This window comes from Vigna umbellata, chromosome 5 (assembly GCF_029865625.1).
Source record: "Vigna umbellata cultivar VRB3 chromosome 5, Vumbellata_1.0, whole genome shotgun sequence".
Taxonomy (NCBI): domain Eukaryota; kingdom Viridiplantae; phylum Streptophyta; class Magnoliopsida; order Fabales; family Fabaceae; genus Vigna; species Vigna umbellata.
Window position 1 is genome coordinate 32,314,079 of NC_142169.1, and position 17,243 is coordinate 32,331,321.

A 17,243-nucleotide genomic window follows, 5' to 3' on the forward strand; every position below is an offset into this window, starting at 1 on the left:
CAAATGTAAAATCAGGTTATTTCTTTCTGTGACTGCTAAGAAATAATTGATATGATTAATTGTGTTTGGAATGGTACAAAAAAAGGCATAGAGTACCTACAATAAGAGCTAGCTGCTGTGTTCACTGACACACTCCTTTACAATGGTCCAATTATATTTTTTTGCCAAAAAGTATTCATCACAAATCTTGTACACCAACTGTTAAGTCCAAATTCCATGCATTGTCTTTTTAAGAGCTTTTACTATGTTAATTATTAATATGTGTTATTTACAGAATCATTGCTCTCGTATTGATGTTTCTTTTATTCTATATTAATTTTAAATGTTCTAATTATAAGGAAACTATATAAAAGTTAAGTTTTTAAAAAACTATTTTTAAATTAATCTAAAATGTTGTTGGATATTTATTAAAAAAATGGATATAGTTCAAGTATTTTTTTTCTAAAAGTAAATAAATATGATTGTATCTATTTCATGACAAAAATAAGTATATTAATAATAAAATAAGAACATTAACACCAGTTTTAAAACCTTATAACTTGATCCCACAAAAGAATTTAAATAACTTTTAAAAAGTATTATACCATTAATAATTTTATTTAAAGAAATATTAATTAAACTATTAAATTAAAAAATAAAAATTTTAAACAATTTTTTACGGTTGTGGGTAGCAATAGCAGTGATGTACTAATGTGTAGCGATGAAGGGTGTTTTAGTATTTTTCTGTCATTATTAGAGTCCAGTTACTAATTGTGGGATGCTTGCCATAATTTTTCATATATGGGCTTCGTGGTGGGGCGAAGCTAGTTGGGCCTTTGTGCCATTTTCCGTACGGGCTTATAATGTATTACAGCCACCCTTGATCAAATTCATAATTTTCAAGTAAGTGGTTTTTCAGAAAGAGTGGCCTATGGCGGTGGTAGTGGCCGTTGTCGTTCTTTAGCATCACCTCACTGGAGAATCGTGGTTTTTGTTAATTATACCAATCGCTTTTCTCAAAGGTTCTAATTCTCTTTCTTCATCTTATCAATAAGCTAATTCTTCGCTACTCTTATCTTCCCTCTTTATTTCATTAACCTTACGTTGCTGTTGTAGGTTTGCACTCGCGTTCTCACCCTAGCTATTGCACTCTATGCTTTAATCATGTTCCCTCCCTTAATTTGTTTTATCTTTGCTTCCGTCATATTGCATTATATCACGGCTACTTTTCTCCATATATATTTCTCCAAGTGCTATTTTCTCAATTTAAGTTGAAACTAGATCACACAAGCTTTAGCAAGAATAAGAACAAGAAAAAGTTGAAAAATGACATGATAGGTAATGGGTGGATTGGTTAATTGGATTTACCTTTGGTAAAATTGTTTGATTGGTTAACTGGGTATCCTTGAATCCCTCCATTATTAAATGCGTCAAAGGTGGATTTTTTTTTTCCTTGTTTGAAATATTTTTCCTAATGGGTCAAATTTTTATTTTGGTCCATCCCACAAGCATTCTGGTCATCCACTTGGTTGTTACCCTTGGTTTTGGATTTGTTGTTTAGCTGTTGAGCTCTCACCCCAAGCTCCAGCTTCTTCTGGGACGAGTGAGTTTGCCCTTTACAAGTCACAACAGATGAACATAAATGTGGCAATGATTTCCCATTTATTCTTCTACTCATGTCTGACAACTGTGGTGTTGCAAAGAGGGTAGTAAAATATGTTAAATTACAAATTGACACTCAAAAGGGTAATATTATATCGGTGAAATTGATTAAATGCAATTTGACTGCTGCCTGTGTCAACATTATTTGTCATTTAGAAAAGTGTAGTGGTGATCTTGGTTTCCTTGAATGCCATTGTCAAATTGATTTGCTAAATCTTATATAGAAACTGAGTTTTTTAGTTACTTAAAAAAATCTATAATGTATGGTGGTTTTTGACCCGTTTATGCATTTATTTTAATATTATTTGTCTTCCCTAATCATTATCCTAACTCTTTTGGGCTGGAAGGCGAGAGGCGTAGAGACGTCTTGTACAATCTTTCTTAACTGCTCTTATTTTTGTGGTTATATTTGGACAAATAAATTCACCATTGATGTGCTTTTGATTACTTCCACAGCTTCCCCTGTCCATTATTTTGTAAATAATTTGCATTAGGCCTATTTTTGCAGTTATATGCATATGAATGGCGTGGCGCGAGCTTGGAAAGAAGGTGGGTCGACTTTTATTTGCATATGCAATATCTTTTTTTATCGATAATTTGTATTAAATGTGATAATTAACCAGTTTACAACTGATTGAACTTTTCCTGTACAAGTTACTATGCTATGTAGCTCATTCAGTTTCTGATAATGTTCATTTTTGTTACCTGAATGCAGAAAATATATATGAATTTTACTAGAGCTTTGACTGCATCGGCATTTAGGCACGTGACAGGATCAAGTTTTGCATCCCCCTTTGCTGCACAATCTGTTTATGCATCAGTAAAATGCGTGACAGGTAATTGACATGATGTGTCCTTTTAATATTATTTTTCTTGCTCTTATATTGTACATACTCTGCTAATCACTAATTCCCTTACCTACATGATGCAGATTTCATCAACCAATCTCAGGGAGTGGCTGGTTTTGGCAGTGAGACTAAAGAATGTGGAATACGGTAAAATAGTAATCAATTTTCATTTTTCAAAGCAAACCATTGATAGCGTTACCAGTTAGGTGATATGAGGATGATAACAAAACGGGCCTATGCATAGTGATTGGAATAGCAGTGAGTTCAACTTCCAAATATGTGAACATATGATCTAGCAGAAAGCCAACTATGTGAGGGAACATTTAAGAAGCCTAAGTTTATAAGAACTATTGTACGAGTAGATAGGTAGTACTGCATTGGTGATAAGATGGGTTTATTCCAATGTGTTACCACCATCCTATATAGGTGTTTCAACAATGGGAAATAATTTTATTAATTGTGATGTTTTTGAAATTGAACATAGATGGGTGAAATTTACTTACTTATATTGGGTTGTGAGATTTGACGTAACATAATTAGCAGTAGAGGAAAAAAATACTTCGTTGATCTTTGATTAGTCAATTCTGGAGCAAAACTTTTACTTGTTATGTTCTCAATCCCTTTTTTTTAAGAAAATCACGTGACTAGCATTAACAGGTGACTTTTAAGAGGGATCTAGATGGGCTTTGATTGCATTTTTAGTAATATGCTATCAATCGTATCATAAAATAATCCAGATTTTTGTCAATCATCTTCACCTGTAGATGTAAATGCTTAGGCTAAAACTTATTTCATTTTACTTGAAATAAAGGAGTGATATTAGTTGAAATCCTGAAGTGTTTGGAGATTTAGTAGTTGACTCTTCTGCAAAAGTTTCTTAAATGAAAAGGAAAAGGCACCGATATAAGGTGTTTTGATTACATTTGTAGGTGCTTCCATGCTAGTTCTCCTATCTGGGCAAGAAGTGATGAACCATTAGGTGTGAAGACCCCGAAGAGGGTGAAATATGTGAAAAGGGATGGTAGAAACTATCCACCTGTTAAAGCTCCTTATGCCCTTCCTAATGTCTCAGCTAACAAATCAAATCCTGATAAAACAATAGAAATATTTGAAGGCATGACCCTTGTTGAACTGGCAAAGCGCACTGGAAAATCAGTATCTTCTTTGCAGGATATCCTCACGAATGTTGGTGAAAAGGTTGAATCAGAGTTTGAGCTTCTCAGCATGGATGTTGCTGAACTTGCCGCAATGGTATTTTCTCCTTCTTAGTGGCAAATGACTTTTAACCAGTGAATATTAGGAACTAGTACCTACTATCTTCTTTTGATCCCAATACTTGTTTGTCTATCCCTGTCATAACTCATTTAGAATAAATTCAAAGTAGCTCTTGTTTGACTTATGTTTTAGCTCAAAGTATATGAGATTTGGAGTTAGCTTTTGTAGTGTTTTAGTGATTTGAATTTTGAATCAAATCTAAAATATCATTGGTGAAGTTTTGATGGAGTTAAGTGGAGCTTTATGAAGCTTTTCCTGAAATTAGTTGGTATTGGGCTGTTTTGTGCACCTTCCCTTCCGTCCAAAGGTTTCGGCATGCATAGAAAAATAAAGGGAAGAAAAGTAACCGGAAAGACCAGGCCTAAAATATGGTAGATTTGAACAAAAAATTTACTTAAAACCATGGTTGAGCCATTATATTAAGGTATTCATACAATATTTTATTTTTTCACATCCATTATGGGTATTGCATGCCTTCACCCTCCTTTCCCCGCCTCAATTTGTCACATGATGAACATTCATTTTTCTCTTTTTGTGTAATCTATTCACTTAATTAGTTCCTTGCTGCTGCAGGAGGCTGGCATCAATGTTAAGAGGCTACATTCTGCTGAAGGTACTGAAATTTTACCTCGTTCTGCAGTTGTAACTGTGATGGGTCATGTTGATCATGGTAAAACATCTCTTCTTGATGCCTTGCGTCAAACATCAGTGGCAGCCAGGGAGGCTGGTGGCATAACTCAACATCTAGGTGCTTTTGTTGTGGTCATGCCATCAGGAGCATCAATCACATTTCTTGATACTCCTGGTCATGCTGCATTTAGTGCGATGCGGGCAAGGGGTGCAGCAGTTACAGATATAGTGGTGCTGGTTGTTGCTGCAGATGATGGTGTCATGCCTCAAACACTTGAAGCTATGTCCCATGCAAAGGCAGCTAATGTACCAATTGTAGTTGCAATTAATAAATGTGATAAACCAGGTGCAAATCCTGAAAAAGTTAAACTACAGCTTGCTTCAGAGGGCTTGCTGCTGGAGGAGATGGGTGGGGATGTTCAGGTTGTTGAAGTTTCAGCAACTGAAAAAATTGGACTGGATAACCTAGAGGAAGCCTTACTACTTCAGGCGGATATGATGGATCTTAAAGCACGAATTGATGGGCCTGCTCAAGCATATGTGGTGGAAGCAAGACTTGACAAGGGACGTGGTCCATTGGTAACTACTATAGTAAAGGCAGGGACTCTAGTTTGTGGTCAGCATGTTGTCGTAGGCTCACAATGGGGAAGAATAAGGGCTATTAAAGATATGGCAGGGAAGTTAACTCAACGAGCAATGCCTGCTATGCCTGTTGAGATTGAAGGGCTTAGAGGGTTGCCAATGGCTGGTGATGATGTTATTGTTGTTCATTCTGAGGAGCGAGCTAGAATGCTTAGTTCTGGTAGGCAAAAGAAATATGAGGAGAACAGGCTAAGGGATAAGATGATACAGGACAAACCAACTACTTCAGATGATTCCATGGAGGTTCCAGTGAGGGTTGAAATGCCAGTGATAGTAAAAGCAGATGTTCAGGGAACTGTTCAAGCTGTCACTGATGCTTTGAAAACTTTAAACAGTGCTCAGGTTTGTGAAGATTATAGTCCTATAGTAAACTTTTCTTTTGCTCATACATGCTAGTGTTTATAGATGCAAGCTTTTCACCTTTTATCCACAGGCAGAGTGAGGGCAGAGAAAACAGTTTATGTTTTTATCATGCTAGTGCTAGAGATGTGAGTTTCAGCTTTGACCCTTTTGGTATCTGTTAGATATATTATATCTTTTATCTTTTAGTTAGTTTGTTATTATTTCTCATTTGTATTTTGGGCTTAGCCCATATTTCTTCTATTATAAATAGAGAACCCTACGTGTGTATTTTACACAAAGGGAGATTAATCTAAATATAGTTTTTCACTATATTCAACATGGTATCAGAGCAGGTTCTCTGATCTTCTTCTGGTGTCTCTGCTGTCTGCCGGCGGCTGGCCGCCATGGCCGCCGGCAGCCCCTAAAATTTCAGTGGGCAACCCTTCTCTCTTTCTTTTTTCTCTTAAATCTGTGCCACAGTCAGCACCGTGCAGTCAGATCTCTCCACCGTCGCCGCCGCTTCTTTCCGGCCAGTCCGTCGCCGCCTCCGGCCACCGCCGCCGCCGCCGGAGTTCCAGAATCGACCGGCGACCACACCATCGGAATCGTCTCGACCGGGCGACCACCGTGGTATGAAGATCGCGGCGAACAGACCTCTCACGCGCCTTCACGCGCCGCCGCAAGAGTCACCGCTGCCGCCGCTGCCGGCGCGCGTGCCGGCGCGTCGCCGGAGCTTTCCGCCGCCGATCAGCACTGCCGTGATCGCCTCTTCGCCCTCTTTCTGGATCTGTGGTCGTTGCATCAATCGGAGTACTTTGAATTTTTTAGGGTTTCTCCCTCTCCATGGCTGCCCAACTTGATGATCGGAGTCGGTCTCGCCAACCAGACCATCGCCGCTGTCCCCGCGCCGTTTGCTGCTGTCCACGCGCCGTTTCCCGCTGTCCAGGCGCCGTTTCCCGCTGTCCGCGCCGTTTGACCACTGTCCAGCCACTATTGATCGCTGTCCAGGTGCCGTTTCTACTGTCCGGCGCCGTTTAGTTTGCCGCTGTTCGACACTGTTTGCCACTTTTCAGTGCTAGAGTTAGCACTGTTTGCTGCTGTTTGGTGCTAGAGTTAGCACTGTTTGCCGTTGTTCGATGCTAGAGTTTAGCCCGATCTTCTTGTGATACACGGCTGAGTATCACCACTTGGGAGTTGTCCAGCAAAGAATCTTGGACCTCCAACATATCTTGATGTCTTTGTTTCAGCATTGTAGCTTAATATTTTGTTTTGTTTTAGTGGTTCAGCAACTGTGATCTTTCACATTTCCACCTTCACACTAAGGGGGTGTACGTTTCCAAGACACTGCAAGTCACATAAATATGGGTGTAGTCCCTGCAGTTTTGTAGATTTCAGCTACTACTGTTGATCCCGTCACCCATCCATCATTGATGAGGATTTAGTGTAGTCCCTGCAGTTTTGTAGCTCTTAGCTTTCAGCTACTACTGTTGATCCCGTCACTCATCCATCATCGATTGGGAATCAGTCCTTGCAGTTTATCATTGTCCACACGGCTCTCCTTCATCCACTTTTGAAGTTGAAGTTTCACAAGCTGCTGTTAGTCCATCTATGTTTGCCTCACACTCTTGAAGACAAATCATCTAGTTCAACACTGAGTTCATCTATTTCAAGCTTAGTTCATACAATTTGTATGCTCCAGCTTGAGGGGGAGTGTTAGATATATTATATCTTTTATCTTTTAGTTAGTTTGTTATTATTTCTCATTTGTATTTTGGGCTTAGCCCATATTTCTTCTATTATAAATAGAGAACCCTATGTGTGTATTTTACACAAAGGGAGATTAATCTAAATATAGTTTTTCACTATATTCAACAGTATCAAAGCCTTTTCTTTACTAACTAGTTTGGACCTTCTTCCTGTTTGGTTTTTCTTAATCCTAACAATTTAAGCTTGTCAGTAGGTAATGTGACTTTATGTTTTATCCTTTTTTGAAACTACAATTGCTTGAGTGGCTAGTGGTGTGTGAGACAAAGTGAAATCGTTCATGGACACGTTTATAGCTGATAAGGAATTTTGGGGAAAATGCCTGGTTTACGACAAAATATGATTGATTCTTGATATATTAGTTATATGAATGCCATCATTTAACCCATATAATAATGTTTGTTTGGTGGTATGATGAAAATGACATATGAAAGGGTATTCAGTGGAGTAATCAGTTTTAAAAATATATTTAATAACTGTTAATTAGTTCCAGTTGATCCTTCACAATATAGTTTGGAAATTGGAAATGATTTGCTTTTAATTATTACCAGGTCTGGCATACATGCTGATTTCTTTTTGTGACATTCATGCTTGAATCAGCTTTGTATCAACCAACAAAATACTGCAGTTATCATGAAATTTTAAGTTTCTTGTTGAAAGTCTCTAATTTAATTTCTAGGTTTTGGTGAATGTTGTCCATGTTGGCGTCGGGCCACTTTCTCAATCTGATGTGGACTTAGCACAAGCTTGCGGTGCTTGCATAGTTGGATTCAATGTCAAAAGTCCTCCTACTGCTCTAAGTCAGGCAGCAACTCGTGCCAGTATCAAGGTATTATTAACTTGTAAACTTATGCCATGCTAGAGATTCTAACACAAACCTTTGACTTCAAGTTGACTTCTGTATGGTTGTTATAGATAATCCTGCACCGTGTAATTTACCACCTTTTGGAGGACATAGGCAATTTGATAATAGAGAAGGCCCCTGGAACTTCTGAAACCCAGGTGGCTGGACAGGCAGAAGTGCTTAACATATTTGAAATCAAAGGGAGCAAGTCGAAGGGTCCTGATGTGAAGATAGCTGGTTGTCGTGTTATTGATGGTTTTGTGACAAGATCAGCAACCATGAGGCTTCTGAGGAGTGGAGAAGTGGTGTTTGAAGGACATTGTACGTCTCTTAAGCGGGAGAAGCAGGATGTGGATACTGTGAAAAAGGGAAGTGAGTGTGGACTAGTAATTAGCAATTGGTATGATTTCCAAGTTGGAGATGTTATTCAGTGCTTAGAACAAGTTGTAAGGAAGCCCAAGTTCATTAAGTCAGAGAGTGGTGCTGTTCGAATTGAATGTTGATCAAGTTATTTCAGAATTCATCAAAACCCATTTTTGTGAGACATTACACACAGCCAGCAAAACGCATATGGAAGTTAGAGTAATTATTCTTTGTTGTACCAAAAGAAAATGTAATTAGATTTGAGGCACAATTTGAAAGGACTAATCTACTAGGTTTTTTTGACATGTGCTTGGCACGTATAATAGTCTGATTTTGGACCATAAGATGTACCCATTTTCATCTCATAGTTCCTTGAATAGGAATGCGTCAGCTTACCATTTAAGCTCAAAGAAATATTTTTATTTTCGTCGTGGGAATTATTGGAACCAATAAAAGAAAGTATATTTGTTAACTTCATTAAATAATTGTTCATTTTTTTTTTGGTTTTTATGCTTTTTTCTGAAGTTTTTTAGAAATTACGCATATGCTTATATGGGTACTAGTATTAGGTAATGATAATTTCAAAAATGAAGAAAACATCTTCATATCTCTAATAAATATTTAAATAATATATACAATTGTCCAATGAAATTTCTCATTTTTTAACGTTAAGTGACCATGTACTCACCACAAACTTTACGAGTTTTGTCAAAATTGTTATTTTTAGGATGACGTATGTTTTTAGTTGATGCAAATTTGAAATTCTTTTTTATATTGAAACTTTAATACATTTTTATTTTTAAATTTAAAAAATAAATATTATAATATTTTTAATTCAATTATATTAAAATTCTTTTTATGTATGTTTTAGTAAATATTGAAATAAAAATATATAAAATGGTTAAACAATTCATATATTAATATAAAAAGTGTTTAATATATTAATAAGATTTATCATTATTAGATTAAAAAGAAGATATTTACTTAATTTTTAAAATTTTAAAATTAAAATATATCAAAATTATTAATAAAAACAAATTTTAATTTCACATAAAAATTTAGGGATTAAATACTTAATTAATTCTTTTGTATATAATAAAGAATAATTTTCATATATTTTTTTAGCTTTTATGGTAATATCAGGGGATATGGTTGTTTTAGTGGATGGGCCTATGGTTAGGGCAGTTGACAAAAAGGAATAGAGTGTTGTTCCCTCCTCACCAGAGCATGCTCCATGCACCTCTTCAAATTCTTTTATTTTCAAAACTATTGTTAGGTTAAAAGTTAAAACTTTTTTATTTTTACCACGAATTTTTAATTTATTTTCCAAACCCTAATTTTACCTTATTCATATTCTCCGAACGTAGCAGCTGCACCCCCACCCCCATGTCAATTCAATCTTCTTCTACCTACTTGTATCCGCGACAGATATGGATTTTCATCATTCAAATTTAAAAGATTAATTAACTAAAATTCAATAATAAGTATTAGGTATAATAGAATACATGATAGTTTTATACTTCATCAACAAAAGATAATTAAAAATTCATATTTGACGTGGATACAAGTAGGTTGAAGAAGATTGAGTTGACATAGAAGTGAGGTGTAGCTGTTGCGTTCACGGAATATGAATAAGATAAAATTAGATTTTGAGAAATAAGTTAAAAATTCATGGTAAAAGTAAAAAAAAGTTTTAACTTTTAACATAAGCATAGTTTTGAAAATAAAAGAATTTGAGGAGGAACAAGGAGCTTGTCGTGGTGAGGGAGCAACACTCAAACGAATAAATTGGACAAGTAAATAATAAATTGGCTATAAAAGAGTCTATATTTATGAATGAAGGCAACTTTGTTCACTCCCATAAATGACATTGGAATGATGTAATTCAATGACATTGGAATGATGTAATTCAAAAATTTAAAAGTTAAAAGTAAGTTTTATATTATGTAATTTAGAAGTATTTTTTTCTAAAAATAAGACTTTCGAATTAGATGATTAAAAAAATAAAATTTAAATTATGTAATTTAAAATTGATTTAGTTTTAATTTTCTCCAACATTTTAAACTCATCTTTTATTTCTGAATTATGTAATTCTAAAATCATTTTTAACTTTTGAATTACACAGTTCAAAAAGATTAAAATGATTTTTTTCTATATATACAAGTGCAGAGAAAATTTACCGAGGTGTAGGATTTTATATTTTTATGTGTGTACAATTTTATGCTTTCTTTTATTTATTAATTATAAATATTTACATTTAAAATTATAAAAATTAAATTATGAATTTTTGTAATTATTGGATCCAATTTACGTCAATTTTAATTTTTTAATTAATTTATTTTTAAATGTTTTTAAACTGTAAGGTTATTTCTAGTTAAAGGATTCAATTTTTATAATTTTTAATATACAAGGTAATTTAGCTTGTGAATTCTAAAAGGTAAATGTTTATTCTATACAATTAAAATTTATAACAGATAAACAATTTAAAATGTAATTAAATACCTAAAGTGGTATTAAAAGTACAAGAACTTATATCATATTAATTTTACATATGTATATCAATTTAAAAGCATATATATATATATATATATATATATATATATATATATATATATATATATATATATATATATATAAATAGAGATGAAAAATAAATCATATTAACATATAATTTTTGACATACATCGAACGAATATCGATTAGACATTATTCGTACTTGGCATACGTAATTAATGTGGTAAATCACATATATAAAGATGTCGAGGAACATTGAATCCTAAAAGTCTAAAAATAAATTTAATTAACTAATATGTACCCATACAAACACCAAAGCTAATACATCAAGAAAACAAAAAGTAAACCAAAGTAAAAAAGGTTAAGAAGGAATTTAAAACGTCGTATTTAAAGAAATAATTTAAAATAATTAATTTACAGGTTGCAGGTTGCATGTTGCAAGTTGCAGGTTGCAGGTTGCAGGTTGTATGTTGCAGGTTGCAAGTTGTAGGTTGTAGGTTGCAGGTTGCAGGTTGCAGGTTACATATTATGTTACAGGTTACATGTTATAGATTACCAATTACAAGTTACTAGTTACAAGTTGTAGGTTGTAGGTTGTAGGTTACAAGTTGCGAGTTACAGGTTACAAATTACAAGTTGTAGGTTGCAGGTTGTAAGCAAGTTACAGGTTAAGCAAGTTACAGTTACATATTGCAAGTTACAGGTTGTAGGCTGCAGGTTGCAGGTTACAGGTTGCAGGTTACAAGTTATAAGTTGTAAGTTATAAGTTACATGTTGCATGTTAGGTTGTAGGTTACAAGTTGCAGGTTACACATTACAAGTTGCAAGTTGCAAGTTGCAGGTTACATGTTACAAGTTATAGGTTGCATGTTGCAAGTTACATGTTATAAGTTAAAGGGTTGTAGGTTGTAGGTTGTAGGTTATAAGTTATAGGTTGCAGATTACAGGTTGCAGGCTACAGGTTGCAGGTTGCAATTTGCAGGTGGCAGGTTGCAGTTACAAGTTGCAAGTTGTAGGCTAAAGGTTGCATGTTACAGGTTACATGTTAAAGGTTACAATTTAAACGTTAAACGTTAAAGGTTAAACATTAGAAGTTAAACGTTACAAGTTATAGGTTATAGGTTATATGTTATAGGTTATAGATTGCAGATTTCAAGTTCTAGGTTGCAGGTTGAAAGTTACAGGTTAAAGGTTGCGGGTTTCAAGTTGCAGGTTAGGGGTAACAGGTTGCAGATAATAGATTGTAGGTTGCAGGTTTATAGGTTGCATATTATAGGTTGCAGGTTACAGGTTACTAGTTACAAGTTGCAAGTTATAATTACAAGTAGCAGGTTACGAGTTACAAGTTACAAGTTACAAGTTACAAGTTACAAGTTACATGTTACAGGTTATAGTTACAAGTTATAGGTTACAGGTTACAGACTGCAGGTTATAGGCTGCAGGTTGCATGTTGTAGGTTGCAAATTGCAGGTTGCAGGTTACAGGTTAAAGGATAAAGGTTACAGTTTAGGTTACAGGTTAAAGGTTAATGGTTAAAGGTTAGAATTTATATGTTAAACGTTAAAGGTTAAACCTTACAAGTTAAATGTTAAACGTTAAGGTTAAACCTTACAAGTTAAATGTTAAACGTTAAATGTTACAGGTTACAAGTTAAACGTTATAGGTTATTTGTTACAGGTTTCATTTTGTAGGTTACAAGTTACATGTTATAGGTTGCAGGTTGCAGGTTACAGGTTCCAGGTTCCAGGTTACAAGTTCCAGGTTGTAGGTTGTAGGTTGCATATTGCAGGTTGCAAGTTACTAGTTGCAGGTTACAAGTTGTAGGTTGGATGTTACAGATTACAGGTTATAGGTTGCAGGTTACATGTTGGAGGTTGCAAGTTGCAGGTTACAGGTTGCAGGTTGTAGGTTGCTGATTGCAGGTTGTAGGTTGCTGATTGCAGGTTGTAGGTTGCGGATTGCAGGTTACAAGTTGCAGGTTAGAAGTTGCAGGTTACAGGTTGTAGGTTAATGGTTGCAGGATGCAGGTTGCAAGTTGGAAGTTACAGGTTGCAAGTTGGAAGTTACAGATTGCAAGCTACAAGTTACAGGTTACGGGTTGGAGGTTGTAGGTTGCAGGTTGCAGGTTACAAGTTACGAGTTACAAGTTACTAATTACAAGTTGCAAGTTGTATGTTGCAGGTTACATGTTACAAGTTATAGGTTACGAGTTACAAGTTACATGTTGCAGATTACACGTTACAAATTACAGGTTATAGGTTGTAGACTACAGGTTATAGGTTATATGTTGCAGATTGTAAGTTGCGTGTTGGAGGTTACAGGTTACATGTTTTAGGTTACAGGTTACAAGTTTCAAGTTAAAGTTATAAGTTATAAATTGCAGGTTATAAGTTATAAGTTACAGGTTACAAATTACAAATTACAGGTTGTAGATTTAATAAATAAAAATATAAAAATGTATACCTAAAGAGAACAACAATATTTCATAAATTTATAAAATTATATAATATAAACTAATAAAAACTATATATATATATATATATATATATATATATATATATATATATATATATATATATATATATATATATATATATATATATATATATATAATTGAATGTCGTGACATGTTTTCTGCATTAAATTAAAAAAATTCACTCTTTAGGAAAATATATTCCAATTTTCCTCAATCAGAATAATTTATAAAAAACAGAAATAATGTTCTCTAAATTATTATTTTTAACCAGTAAATAAAATATAAAAATAAAAATAAACATTTCAAATTGTAAATTTTGAAAAATCTTAGTTTCACACCATATCCTCTTTAGACGAAAATATAAAAAAAAAATATTATTATTTCTATGGTTGATTGATGTGAAATTGTGTAATAATTAACACAATTTTAAATAAGTTTTACGTGTTTAATTTGATATTAAAGAATTGATCATTGATATAAAATGAATTTTGATTTAAGAGTATGTTTAGCTAAATTTTATATTATATAATGAATTGTATTTTGTATGTGGTCAACTCTCTTGGTGTTAGTTATTGACAAGACTTCCAGTGAACCATAAGTTACATCTGTTTGAATTTTGAAGCTTTTAAATTGAGTCACACTTGACAGGCATGATATTATTTATGGTCATAAAAATTTAAAATTTTACAGTCATTAAAATAAACTTTTAAAACATAACATTAAAGATTTAATTTGAAATTGATTCAAGACTAAGCATGATAAACTAGGCCTATTTTAAAAACTTAATTAAATTCTTTAGAATAAAATAAAAAACAAAATGAAAGTTAATAAATTACGTTAGGATATAACTGAAATATAATTTATTTTTCACGAGTTTCAAAAGATCTGAGCACAACCCTGGATAAAGCCGTCCCTTTGTTAGATGGCCACCACAGATTTTACTTCACAACTTCATTTTGATTGATTTGTCATAGTTTTATGAAAAAGCAAGATGGATGTGTTGTGTGGATGATAATCTGTTGAGAAAAAAAGGGTTATTTGGTCCCAAAATCAATTATGTGATACAGACAGAACAGAGTATCATTATAAAAATGAAGCCAAAGATACTAAACTCAAAGACAAAGCTGCTACTGTTGGGATTACCTAAACCTAACATCGCCCACGTGGACTCTGTTCTGGATTACAAGATCAAGATCAAGGACTTCGAGTCGTAAAGATTAAGGAAGGAGTTCGCTCACTCAAATCAAATGAGGCAGCTTAGGACAAACATCATACATAGTATATATGCATACACATAAGGTTGAAATTAAAATCCAAATCAAATGAACCAGTTTCCACTTTTTTCTTTCTTACTATTAGGCATTCATTCGTTTGTTTTGCCCAATTTCGCACCATATTTCTCTCTCCTCTTAACTGTTCATTATTCAATATTATTATTACCCAAATTCAACTTTGATGATAGTTGAGAGTCCTAATTTGCGTGACCTAATTCGCTGCCACCCAGAAACAAGCGCGGTTGGAATTGATGTCTGGTTGTTCCGAGGAGGAGGGGGTTTCGTTCTCGGACGCCGATCGTCGCGGTTACGAAGGAGGCAGTGACGACGATTCCGAAATGGGGAAGAGTCAACTTCGCAGAAGACGAAGGGTTAGTGATTTTGGGAAGGTGGTTGTGCATCAATTCGCGAAAGCGAAGAAGCAAATACGCAGAGTCAGAAGCAGAAAGAGTCTTCTTGCGAAATCGCGTCAGGGGAACGAAGAAGGTAAGGTGATTGTCGTCGACGGTGATAGTGGAGGAAGAAGGAGAGGGAATGGGTGTGGGTTTTGTTTTTCGCGGCCCAAAGTGTTGGAATCACCTAATGAGTCTCCCACGAGTGATCCCAATGACCCTAATTTCACTCAGGCCATGTTGAGAACTTTGATGGATAAGAATGATTTCTATTCCAAAGAATGCAACCCTCATTTGGATTAGTTACTATTTTAGATTCCTTGCGTTCGATTGGGTTTTAGGATAATCTGCTCAATATGAAGTGGTGTAAGTAAAATGATGAAATTGTGACATTATGATGGCTCGTAAGGGAGGTAATTGGATTATCAATAAAAGTGGTAGAGATGTTACTTGAGAGGCTGGAACTGTGTAATGTCAGACCCTCATTTGCATTCTTGTTCATTTAGAGAAATGTGGTGTAAGAACTTATAGACAGGAAACTTGCTGCAATTCAATGCTTATGGATTCAAGAGTTGGAACGGGTTAATATGGATTGGAGAATGGATGGTTGCTTGATCAAGTGCTGCTGTTGGAGAGGTTGGTGAAATTTGGATTCTTTGATATTCTGGGGGTTTCTACTTGTCCCAATTTGGAGAAGTGGTGTACATATCAATACTGAAATTTTTTGAAGGCTGTTATGTGCATAATCTCTTTCTAGCCGTCAGCACTTTTTGATTGGTTTTCTCGTGCGTGCAAATTTTTGGTTCAGCTTGTTAGAGGTCTTGAGTGGTTGCAATTTATGGAATTTTTTTGGCATTGCAACCTGAGATAAATTGTTTTGAAAATCAGTTTGTTCTGATTTTTTTATAACTCATGTCCTCATATGTATTTGATGAGATTTGGAAATGACAATGGTTCCCATTCTTGAGTCTGCATATATCTGGAAAATTTCGGAGAACAAATTTAAAAGTCATTTTGTATTTGAAGTCGGGAAAATTTTGTAAGATAATAGATTGGTCTGCATATGTTTGTCGATGATGAAGTATTTTAATAGGCTTCATATGTTTGTCACTTATTCTTGCTAGGCTGCTGGCATCGGTTGATTTCCATGATAAGCAATATGCATAATCAGTATGCATTTCAATCTTTCTCTTCAAGATCTTTTCTACATTCGACAATTTTATGCTCTCTTCTTTTCATTTGGATGCTTAAAGTCCAATTTCAAGGGAGTTCAGAACATTTATAATTAATGGGTTCAATTAACATTTATATTGTTGTTTCAAATTACTTTCAATGTTACGAAGGTTTTTTCAACATCTCCATATCATATTTAATATTTTATTTTGTTACTTCATCTCAAGAAAATTTCGTTCTTGCCAGAAAAATTCTTTGCTTCAATTTATTCCCAGCCAAAAGCAAAGTTATAGCAGTCTCTATGGGATTTTTCATGATGCAGGAGGGAAACCCTTTACTTTTTGTGGTTTTGTTTGTGTAGCACCGTGCTGTTTCCATATTGACTAAAGAAATTGAAAGTGAGGGTTGGTAATGCGTTGTGGTTTTGATCCAGTGGCTTCTGTACGAAACCTGAGTTCGAGGTACACATTTTGCTATGGTCCAGCTGTTGAGTTATTGTGTTAGATGTGTGATCTAGGTCTACTTATGGTCCCAAACTTGGTAGTGGAAATCATGTTGGTACACCTTCGTCTTGGCTGCGACTTGTATCTTTGACCCATAGCAAGGCTAAATTCCTTATATGACTTATATTTTAGTTTTTAACATTCTACATGAGATAGAAAACAAGAAAACCAAGATAAAGAAGAAGAAAAAGTTAGTTTTCTTTGTTGATCTCTCTTTCTTGTGTTTGTTGGTGGCATTTAATCACTATTTTTTCTGGCAATCTATTTCATTCTCATCACTAATTCAGAGGCTGATGCCCTGTAATGTACTCGTTATTTATTTATTTGGGGAAGGAGGGATGGATGTTCGCCTCACTACTGCGCTCGTATTGAAATTTGTTTGTCTAGCTTTTATTGTTCAGATTTTTATTTTCTTAAAGAATCAGTTGTGCAATGGATGAAGGAGAAATTGATGCTTTACAATATTTGACAAGGACAAAGAAAGGTTGTGAACTGCCTACAAGGTGTCTTACCTGAAAAAAATGACTTGTGATTGATGATTTGCTAATTTTGTAACAAATGG

General features: G+C 34.5%; 2 protein-coding genes across 3 annotated transcripts; both read left to right on the forward strand.

Moving 5' to 3' along the window:
* The first annotated feature begins 874 nt into the window (after positions 1-874).
* LOC124834100 (Translation initiation factor 2, small GTP-binding protein) lies at positions 875-8,823 on the forward strand. Of its 2 annotated transcripts, none has more exons than XM_088116377.1 (8): positions 875-1,001; positions 2,150-2,190; positions 2,357-2,477; positions 2,573-2,636; positions 3,419-3,740; positions 4,338-5,378; positions 7,822-7,971; positions 8,058-8,823. In XM_088116377.1, exons 2-8 carry the CDS (start codon positions 2,164-2,166, stop codon positions 8,487-8,489), a joined length of 2,157 nt encoding a protein of 718 aa, XP_087972503.1. In that variant the 5' UTR covers positions 875-1,001; positions 2,150-2,163; the 3' UTR covers positions 8,490-8,823. The 2 variants fall into 2 exon arrangements, with proteins under 2 accessions (XP_087972503.1, XP_087972504.1); XM_088116378.1 differs by having other exon boundaries at positions 895-1,001; positions 2,136-2,190.
* Positions 8,824-14,440: 5,617 nt separating this feature from the next.
* On the forward strand, positions 14,441-16,889 carry LOC148198146 (uncharacterized). The gene is made up of 2 exons (XM_088114990.1): positions 14,441-14,638; positions 14,844-16,889. The coding sequence occupies exons 1-2, from the start codon at positions 14,624-14,626 to the stop codon at positions 15,306-15,308; spliced, it is 480 nt and encodes a 159-aa protein (XP_087971116.1). The 5' UTR covers positions 14,441-14,623; the 3' UTR covers positions 15,309-16,889.
* Positions 16,890-17,243: the final 354 nt, after the last annotated feature.

Bases quoted from the DNA above. Each gene is read 5' to 3' on its own strand.
- LOC124834100 (XM_088116377.1), top strand. From the start codon at position 2,164: ATGGCGTGGCGCGAGCTTGGAAAGAAG. The intron at 2,191-2,356 runs GTGGGTCGACTT...ACCTGAATGCAG, and splicing joins GGCGCGAGCTTGGAAAGAAG to AAAATATATATGAATTTTAC. The intron at 5,379-7,821 runs GTTTGTGAAGAT...TTTAATTTCTAG, and splicing joins AAACTTTAAACAGTGCTCAG to GTTTTGGTGAATGTTGTCCA.